Raw genomic sequence first — 10,670 nt, forward strand, 5'->3', positions numbered from 1 at the left:
TTTCATCTGAATCAAACTTTTACTTTTTCATTACAGAACATTTGGCATAATATATATATATGTGTGTGTGTGTGTTTCTATATATAATGAAATTATGAATAATATTGTTATAGTAAATATTAGCAGCATGTTATTGTGGTATATTAACAAACAATATATGTATTTTAAATGTATAATATTTTGTAAAAGGTTTTTTAATAGTGTTTTGAATTATTTCTGTCTTTTTAAACAGGATTTGAGTTAATTGATTTATTGTTTTATTGATGTGTTAAGTGCTTGTTTAGATAAGAGTGTATTTAAATGTTCAGTGAAAATGGTCTGGTTGTTCTGATGAAGTCAAATTTTTGATGAAAGCGCTCAACATTATGAATTTTGTACTCTAAACTGTTTTTTATTATATTAAATTAAGTATTCCACGGTCTTTTTGGTGAGTTTCTCTTTGGTTTCATCTCTACCTCCATCTTTACCTCTTTCATTGCAATCCTTTTCTGGTCCTTGACTTCCTCTCTCCCTCGTATTTATTGTCTTTACCCAGAAGCTTTGACTGTCCTTGAATACTGTCTTTTCCGAACAACTAGTGGGCAGAGCTGTATTTAGTTAAAGACTTGACGTAAAGTAACCTTCTTGCTATTAGTGCTTCCTTTTTTAGTTTTTATTGTATAAAACTAGCTGTTAGAGTACAGTCTGTTCGCTGAGCTGTATTTAGTTAAAGACTTGATGTAAAGTAACCTTCTAGCTATTAGTGCTTCCTTTTTTACTTTTTATTGTATAAAACTAGCTGTTAGAGTACAGTCTGTTTGCTTTTATTTTTGCCTTAACATCTTTATGCATCAGCCCCGTTGTACTTTTAAGATACTTTTGAAAGTTCCATTGCGTAGAAATTTCACTTTTATTGTTATAGAACCTTGTTCAACCAGTTAAGGCCTCTTTTAATACCTAAATTTGTTTACACTGCATTTTTTTAATGTAAACTGTAATTGTATAATTAACATTTTGTTTGTATGGCTGAATGCATTCAGTAGTCAGTGCACTCAGCTGTACCTTAAACATGTTAACTTTACATATTGTTCCTCTTTCCCATTCAGAAATTAGTATAGCAAATGCTGTGCTGTTTTTAAACTTTTGCTGTGGCTTCATGCCAAGCAAAAATAAAGCACCTCTTGTTTTGATACTTCCTAGTCCATTTTGAGATGTAGATTTGCTTTTATATTTGTTTTTATCTGCAGCATAAAGCATAACTTCTTTTATTATGAACTGCTCTTGATTTAGCAATAAAACTAATTTCATTTGTTGCTCTGAGAAAAGGAATTTGTTATAACATTTGATTTATGCTGTAAAGGATAGGTGAATTACAGCTGTCTGTCATCTGAGTTATATTCATAGACTTAGCACTGGACCTGTTGACATATGATTTGACATGCATAGAAATGTAGGTGACTATTATTCACTGATGATATTAAATAAGTAACTCTAAATTCCATTAAAATGAAACTTTTTTTGTAGATTGAATGATTTAATGGGTTCTGTTTCTAAAACTGATTTTGTCTTGCAAAGCTTCTGTTACTTTCTTTAATGTCAAGAATCACAGATAACCTCCATGTAACAATGTTTCTCCCAGTTGTTTTGTTGAGTATGCAGACAGTAGTCATTTCAGTAGACCCATGTATGCAGAGTACAAGTTAGAGTTTCTGCTCAATCCTGTGATTCATAGGACATTTCACTTTCTTCACTCCAGTGCTTCCCAGTACGTTTTTTCCTGTTCCTTTCTGCCATAACAATAGCAGCAACCACAGTAACAAAGACAGTGAAAGTGATGACTAGGACTGTCACTGTCTCTGCAATGCATAGGTGAGTATCAACTGATGCTAAAGAGGAGTCACGTAGCACCAAAGGCTCAGTACAGGTCACATTGTAGTAGTCATCCAGTATAAGTCTCCTGACACTGAGCAGCTTACCAAAGACCCTCTGCAGGTCACAGTCACAAAACCAGCGATTTTTTGCAAGTAGAATGTGTGTCCCTGGGGTCTTAATACTCAAGAATGTCTTGAATTTGATGTGTTCAATTTCATTGTTGACCAGTGTCAGAATGGTTAAACTGTTCAAAGAAGTGAATACCTCAGAAGCGATTTCTTTGATTTTATTGTTTGCCAGGTTTAAGACTTCTAGATTCTGAAGCATAGAAAAGATACCATCATGAAGACTAGTGAGGTTGTTGTTCTGAAGGTGCAGCTGTCGGAGACGGGTCAAGCTGCGAAATGCCCCAATTTCTATGAAAGAAATCACATTGTTGCTGAGGTTCAGTTTTTGTAAGTTCTCAAAATGGTGGAAGCTGCTGTAGAAGAGGTCTTTGAGCTTGTTGCAGGATAATGTCAGCTCTCTGAGGGAACTTAAACCTGTAGAAAAACCACCGCCAAGGGCTTTAATCTCATTGTTATGAAGATCAAGCTTCTGTAGATTTTCTAGAGAACTGAATGCTTCATCATCTATATGGCTGATGTGATTGTCACTTATTAATAAGACCTGTAGCTTCCACTGGGACTGGAAAGCTTTGGACGGTATGGCAGTCAGTCTGTTTTTCGACAGATCCAGGTGCTCAGTGTCTGACTGGAAATCAATCTCAAATTCTGTGAAATTTTTGCCTGAGCAGATCATGAACTTGGCTTGCTCTTTACATATGCACACCACTGGACAAATCATTGGAGAAACTGCAAAAGGCCTTGCAAAATATATCTGTGCAAGGACTCCATAGATGTACAGAACACTCATCTTCAGTCTTGTGTTGGACTGTAATTATATCTGCAAATAAGACATCAAAAGCAAAATGTGAGATGTGGTTAATCACATCTGGAATGATAGCAAATAAAACCTATCTGACTCCTCCTCCAACCATCAGTTAAAAGTTGCATGTGCTGTTAATCTTCTCATGTCAGTGCAACCTACTTGCTCTGTACAATTGAACAAATGAGGACCACTCCTTTTCTAGCTATTTTACACAAAATCTCTAACTGTCATATAGAATTTTGTACTACACATCTGTCTTACCCCTTATATTCTGTTAACATGGTAAATGAGTAGATTATTTTGGAGTCTGTTTAGCAGTGAAAAGAGCCAAAACTATAAATAAATGTTGCAGACAACCTAGCCTACAATCTGCTAGAGAGTAATTATTAGTTGGTTTTAGTAGGTCACGTGTATAATGCCATATGACAAGCAAGATATAATGTCCAGAAAAAAAAAAAAAACAAGCAAACAATAAGCCTGTCTCAGTGGCACAGAGGGATTGAACCCTGACAGCAACCGAAGTGTACAGAGTTTGATTAGCAGCTCTGGCAGCTAAAGAGCCAGGCAGGTATGGGGTGCAGTGAAGGGCCTTGGCCTTCTCACCTCTCTCCCTCAGGAGGGATGTGCACACTCAGAAGGAAACTCTGTGATGTGGTTTCCATGGTAGAGACCAGGGAAACCATGACTCATGCTTTGGAAGAAGGGGTAAGGCTGTCTGAGTGAAAACACCCCTTGTAGAAGTAAGGGGATGCTCATCACTGCATACCATTGCATGTGCCTTCCTTCACACTTTTCTGAGTATGTGTGTGGGAAGAAGGTGGCATACAGAACAAATCCAAACCTCCACTGATGGCTGCCTAAATGCCAGCTCCTTGTGGTTGGTTTACACTGTAGTCATGGGTGAAGCGAATGGGCCTATACACTGAGAGAGGATCTAATGGCAAGGAGCAGGGTGAAAGTACAAAAAAAAGAATGAGAACAATGACGTAATTTCTACATATCACAGTATCATATGCAGGATATAATCATATGTAATACCAAGTGACAGAAGCAAAGTAATTTAAGTATAAACATAAAACATTGCATGAGATTATGGAAAATCCAGATAAAATTGCAACACTTACTGCAGTACGCCTAGTACAGTATCCCTGCCTTGAAGTCTTTTTTTTTTTTAGTAATACAAACATCTGATGTTGTCTTCTTCATTCCTCCTCACGATAAGTTCTTGGATCAAACTCGGCCACATTCTCCAGGCTGGGATCCAACTCTCAAGCTCCTGTCTCTTACCCATAATGCACTACACCACCCAAGCACCTCAGATCTCTTTTGCCGCTTCAGAGTCCAGACGTGGATCTCTGCGCTCTTGAGCTTTGCTTGTTTTTCTTGTAAATTCAGGCTAGTGACAATCTTAATATCATTAGTTCTGTAAGTGATCCTCCCTCTTCGCAGTTATTCCTTAAAAGTTTTTAGTGTGTGTGAGAGCATTTTTTTCTCTTCCATTTCCCATTAAAAAAAAAAAATAAAAATAATTAGATAGTTAAACTTGTTCTAGTTAAACCTGTTGCAGTTTAATGTTAGAGTTAAAGCTAAGTTAGAGTTTAAGTTTTAAAGTCTAAGGTTAAATACCTTTTTTAGCTCTTAGTTTTTCAGCTTAAATGTCCATTGGTTTTGGCAGGCTTTGGGTTGTATTATGTCTGACAAACCCTCGCCCGGCTTTCAGAGTTGCACTTTTTGTGGGTATAAAATCCCCAAGCAGGATGCTCACAAGGAGTGCATGTATTGCTTAGGTGCAGATCATCTAAATGCAGTGTGTGTGGTTTGTGCTTCCTTCAATCCACGGGCCCAAGCAGACAGGCGTAGTAAGTTGATATGGAAGGGTCTCCTTCCATTTTTGGCTCCTGAGGTTCAGATGCCTTCCTTGGCTTCAACTCTTTTACTTCTGTGAAAGTAGCAAAAAAGAGATCTCTCCCTGCCTCCCTGAGAGATCCTCTGGAACCGAAGGCCAAGTACAAGAAAACTTCTGATCCAACCCCCTCAGATCAGAAGAAAGTGTGTACCCCCCTTGGATCCACCAGCATCCTCGGATCCAGAGGAAGTCATATCCTTGTTACCTCCTGCATTGCTGTCTCTGGTGTCGGAGTCATTGACTTTGGATCCGAGAGCTTCAAGCAAGTCATCTACACATTCAGTCAAGTCCAAGCACTCCTGACCTCCCTCGTTGGCTTCTTCCAGATCCTCTAGAAGCTGGTCCAAGATTGACATGGACAGAATGATGACAAGATTCCTCAAGGCCCAGATCCAGATGAGGATAGTCTTGGCTCCATCCCCTATTAGATACGTGAGCTACATGGGCCATAACATAAGGACTCTTCAGATCCAGCCTTCCACTTCAGAGTTCCAGGTTTCGGGACTCCGATGTGTGTCAGGTGTGGTGCAGGGGAAGCTTCCTTCCTCGACGCAGATGATACCCCTTGATCAGCCTGTTCATATTGCTTCAGAGCAGAGCAGATGTCGGAGATGAGGTGTCAGTGCTGGGTCCAGGGGAGTGGGACCTGCAATGTCTTTGTCAGAGCTATTTCTTCCCTTAGGCACCTCGGCCCTGTACAGTTTGGGTCTGATCCCTTCTGGAAGCCACTGATCTGGTGCGAGTCTTAGCTGCTTTCCCTCGGTGGTTTCAGCTTTGGAGGAGACTGAGTGGACCAGGTAGTGGAGAGGGTTTTCTCCTGAGTTGGAGATCCATTGCCACATGTCCTGCAGTCCACCCCTGTACCCCCCCGTCGGGTCAGGAAGTTGAACCCATTCATCTTGTCCTGAGTCAACCCATCCTGACTGGCCTCCAGGATCTCCCTGTCCAGGAGGGATGCCCTTAGTCCGATACTTCCCCATAGTACCCCACTGAGGAAGTCCCCCGAAAGAAGCCGTGCAAAAGGAGGCACACTGACTCCCCATTGGATTCATTAACCGAAGACACTGACTTTGATGAGGGGGGATGTCTCCTTCGGAGACATTCTGGAAATCTTGAAGCAGAAAGGTGGTTGGTCTGCCAATCTCCTTCTTCCGAGGAGTCAGTGGTCTTGGAGGCATTTGAGGGAGGCCCATTTGTATCCTGAGCGACCCCCCTCCTGCCCGACAGACAACCTCATTGATTTGGTTTCCCACTGGGCATGGAAGAAACCAGACACCATCGAGCCCTTTCCCAAGTCCCTGATAGGTACCTGGTTCCACCAGCAGATAGAAAGTATTGGAGTAAGGGTCCTGTAGTTGATGCCATCGTGGTGGAGGCAGCCACTAACGAAGAACTGGCAATAGAGACTGCAAATGTCCATCCACCTAACAAGCAGTCTAGAGCACTGGACAGAATTGGAAAGCGTGTTTACGCCTCAGCCACCTTTGCGCTGAAGTCATTAAATTACCTAACTCACTTTACCTGACTGCAGAGAGATCTTCTCCCTCTGAGTCCATGTCTGTGGAGGAATTTAAGAAAGTTTCTCTCAAGCTGACCACTCTGTCATCCATCACCAATTCCTTGATGAGGTTAATCTCCCATACAGTAGAAGGTAACTCACGAGCTGTCGGTTCACAACTTTCCCTAAGGAGGCATCCCTGGATGAGGCTAAGTGATTTCATGGAGCCCTTTAAGGTGTTCTTTGTGAATGCCCCCTATGATGATTCTTCACTGTTTGGGCCATCATTAAGAGATACTGTCACCTGCAGGAAAAAGGATGGGAAGACCCTTTCTGCTGTAGGAATCACATTTTCTATGCCTCAGAGGTCCTTCTCCAGGAAACAATGCAGAGGCAAGAAATTGTGCTTTCGTAAGTCCCAAAGGCCTTTCCGGGAACAATGCAGGGAACCCTCCTCCTGAGGCAGATGAGGAGGGTTTAATGGTAGGTGCCACCCTAGAGGCAGAGGGAGTCCGCAAAACCAGGACTTCAGAGACACCTTTTCTGACAAGCCTTATCAGTGTTCCAGAAACGCTGTCCAAATGTCCACCTCTGGAGGCAGTTGGGGGTTGACTTACTTTGCACTCAGAAACCAGGGCCCATTTGACTCAAAATCCTTGGGTGCTAAGTATAATACCCAGAGGCTACTACATTCCCTTTTTTCTCTCCCCGCTAAACACCAACAAGAACTTCCCCAATGTGTCACCCAGTCAGAGGGAGCAGGCAGCACAGGAGATTCTACAACTGCTGCAAAAAAGAGTCATGCAAGAGATCCCAACCGAACAAAGAGGATTTGGAACCTACTCCCACTTCTTTTTAGTGCCAAAAAAGACAGGGGACCTAAGACCCATTCTGGATCTTAGCAAGTTGAATTGTTATGTAAAGAAGTCAAAGTTCCGAACAGTTATGGTTCAGTCCATTCTGCCAATGTTGCGCAAGGATGACTGGATGTACTCAGTAAATGTCAAGGATGCATACTGTCATGCCAAATAGACCGGCACTCCAGGAGATACCTGCACTTCCAGCTGGAAGCCAATCATTTTCAGTTCATAACACTGCCCTTTGGGCTCACCACAGCTCCCAGAGTGTACACTAAATGCATGGCAGTCATAGCAGCTCACATGAGAGTCAAAGGATTCCATTTGTTTCCATACTTAGACAATTGGCCTCCTTACCACCCCCACAAGGCATCAGCTTGTCCAAACCCGAGATTACTTTCACACTCCCTGGGCATCACTGTAAATCTAAACAAATCTGACTCCTGTGAAGAACCTGGAATTCATTGGAACACAGCTGAACATGAGAGATCGAGTAGCCTTCCTCCCTTTGCACCTTATAATAACATTGAGGAATCAAGTCCGAGAATTGTTATCCCACCAGTCCCCCCTGCACAGCTAGTCTTACAACTCTTAGGATCCATGTCAGCAGCAATTCTATTAGTCTCTCTAGAAGGTTCTTCATGACGATTCTTCAGTGGACATTGGCAGAGCAATGGTCCATTCTCAATCAGCCTCTATCCAGTCCCATCAGCTTGACTCCAATTTGCAAATGGCACATCAGTTGGTGGATTCAGTCAGACCATCTCCTTCTAGGCAGATGATTCTTAACTCCCCTTCCAGTATCCACAGTGACCACCGATGTCTCCCAGTTTGGGTGGGGGAACATTACAATGGGAAGATGGTCCAAGGCATGTGGTTCCCCCAACGAGACCAGGTTGTTTATCAATGTCCTAGAGATGGCAGCAGTTCTCTTAATATTACAAGCCTTTCAGGACACTCTCCCCTTAGGTACTATTGCAGTTCACACCGATAACATGTCTGTAGTATGGTACATCAACAAGCAAGGAGGAACCTGTTCATACCCCTTGTGCAGGGAGGCCATGAGAGTGTGGGAATGGGCAATCTCTTCAGACCATCTTCTGGATGCAATGCATATTCCAAGGAAAGCCAACGACTTGGCAGAGAGACTTAGCAGATCTATCCTTGTCCCGCACGGCGAGCATGATCTTCATTCGCTGGCTTCAAACTTGCTCTGACCTTTTTGCCTCTCCCCTCAAAAACAAATGCAACAAGGTCTTCTCTTGGATCCACTCTCCGGGCGAGTCCCTGAGGGATGCACTGGTCCCCGATTGGCCTCAGAGTCTATGTATGCTTATCCCACTCTTCCACTGATCCCAAAGTTTCTTCAGAAGGCAAGCATGCTAAAGAGCTCAATCATATTCATTGCCCCCTTCTGGCCTCATCACGTTTGGTTCCCCTTCCTTTGGTCTCATCTGAAATATCCTCTGTGGATACTGGAGCCAAGACAGGACCTCCTCTCTTACCTGTAAGGAATACAGCACTCGAATCTTTGCAGCCTCAGGCTGACCACTTGGTTTCTCCACTTCCTACCCTAGCAGAATATTCCAAACTTGCTTCTCCAGTCCGTAAAATAATTCTAGCCTCACAAAAGGTTTCTACTAAGAAGGTCTACACCAGTAAGTGGAAAACGTTCACAGTTTGGGCTACAAATAGCAATTCTGACCCTTTCTCAGCACCAGTCTCAGATATTCTGCTTTTTCTTGGTGCCCTATTTAAGGAAGGAGCTAGCTTCTCTACCATCATATTTAAATTAGCTGCAATTTCTAATTTTCACTCTGCTAGCAAATCTCGTTCCGTGTCCACCATTCGGTTATGTGAATCTTTTATGAAAGGTATTTTCTTGTTGAGGCCTCCCATCAAGGACCCCTCCCCTCCATGGGACCTCACTGTCATGCTGCAGGGTTTGACTCCGGGGCCCTTTGAACCAGCTGCTAGTTGCAACATGAAGTTTTTGTCATGGAAGACAATCTTTTTAGTGACCATTACTTCAGCTAAAAGAATTTCCGAACTACATGCGTTGTCCACCAAGCCTGCTTACATAATTTTCATAAGGACAGGGTTTCTTATGTACCAATCCCTCCTTTATGCCTAAAGTAGCCACAGAAAACAGTATCAGTCAGTCCATTCACTTACCAGTGTTCTTTCCAAATTTTTCTAACAAAGGGGAGTATGTTCTACATCTTCTCGACGTTCATAGACAGTTACATTTCTGTCTGCACAGAGCTAAACAACACAGGGTGTCTGAACAACTGTTTGTAGCCTTCTCAGCTAACAATGTTCACCAAGCAGGTTCCAAGATCACTGTAGCAAAATGGATAACTGGTTGTATTTCTTTCATTTACTTACAAAAGGGCCTAGAATTACCCTGACCTCCTAGGGCATATTCTACCAGGGCTATGGACTTCTGCCTTCTCATCTAGAACCTCCATTGGTGATACATGTGCAGCAGTGACATGCCTAACAGTCACATTTGTGGCACACTGCAAGTTAGATATCATCTCTAGGAGCGGGGCTTTCTTTGGCTCGATGGTGGTCCGACATATTGTTCCATGAGGGACACCCGGGAATCACGTATCTGGGGGACTCTGACCCTATCATGAGGAGGAATGAAGATGACAACATTAGGTTAAAAAGTTATGTTTTACTATAACTAGGCATCTGTGTTGTCTGTCTTCATTCCTCCTCACTTTCCCACCCAGCCATACCCTGCCTCATTCTTTTAGAGGATCGAGGAACATGACAAGACTCTTAGGCATGTCTGAGCCTTATTTACCAATCTTTTTTGCTGTCTAAGTTATGAATGTATGGAATCAGCAGACTCGATCTGAGGTGCTTGGGTGGGTGTAGTGCTTTATGGGTAAGAAGGAGGAGCTCGAGACTCGGATCCAAGTCTGGAGAATGTGGACAAGCCGGATCCGAAGGTTGGATCCGAGACCCTATCATGAGGAGGAATGATGATAGAAAGCACAGATGCCAAGTTATGGTAAGACATAACTTTTTATTTATTAATACCCTTTCCATTTAATATACAGACAATCCAATCATCATGCATATTGCATTATTTCTCCTTACCTAGCAGCTGGACCTGAATTTAATGTATTGTTCATTATTATCATTATAAAAAATTAATACAACTGATCCAGCCAGATACTACATTTATTATATTTCCAGTATCATCATCTTATCAACTCTATGATTTGTCTTTTTATATGACACAGTTCATTACATTACCATTAACTTACACCAAAAATACATTGTTCTGCTTTCTACCTTACATTATTAACCCTCAACTATTTGCATCTATTTACAGTAATGAACTCCACCCTTCTAAACCTTTACCCTTAAGTGCTTCTGCTGTATTTTATAAATTCTCCTATATGGTCTGCTTTACCATCCTTGCTACTCTTATCTTCTGTCAACCATCCTGGAACCTTCCAATGCCTGGCTTGATCAGTGCCCCTTATTCCTTCTTTTTTCAACCGTATCATAGTATGGACTGTAAACATAAGGGAGTCTGTACTAACTTCTTTAAACATAGTTAGATAATCTTTGACAATATACCTTCTGTCAGTTCTTGACCAACTTC

The 10,670-nt window shown here is 42.1% G+C and overlaps 1 protein-coding gene across 1 annotated transcript; it reads right to left on the reverse strand.

The window, feature by feature from the left end:
• Positions 1 to 1,067: 1,067 nt before the first annotated feature.
• On the reverse strand, positions 1,068 to 2,662 carry LOC122805339 (leucine-rich repeat-containing protein 15-like). The gene has a single exon (XM_044075426.1). The coding sequence runs from the start codon at positions 2,650 to 2,652 to the stop codon at positions 1,693 to 1,695; it is 960 nt and encodes a 319-aa protein (XP_043931361.1). The 5' UTR covers positions 2,653 to 2,662; the 3' UTR covers positions 1,068 to 1,692.
• Positions 2,663 to 10,670: the final 8,008 nt, after the last annotated feature.

The sequence above is a fragment of the Protopterus annectens genome, chromosome 6.part1, assembly GCF_019279795.1.
Source record: "Protopterus annectens isolate FY-2018-M chromosome 6.part1, PAN1.0, whole genome shotgun sequence".
Taxonomy (NCBI): Eukaryota; Metazoa; Chordata; order Ceratodontiformes; family Protopteridae; genus Protopterus; species Protopterus annectens.

What these genes read in the sequence shown, in the direction of transcription:
- LOC122805339 (XM_044075426.1), bottom strand. Translation starts at nt 2,652, where the DNA reads ATGATCTGCTCAGGCAAAAATTTCACAGAATTTGAGATTGATTTCCAG.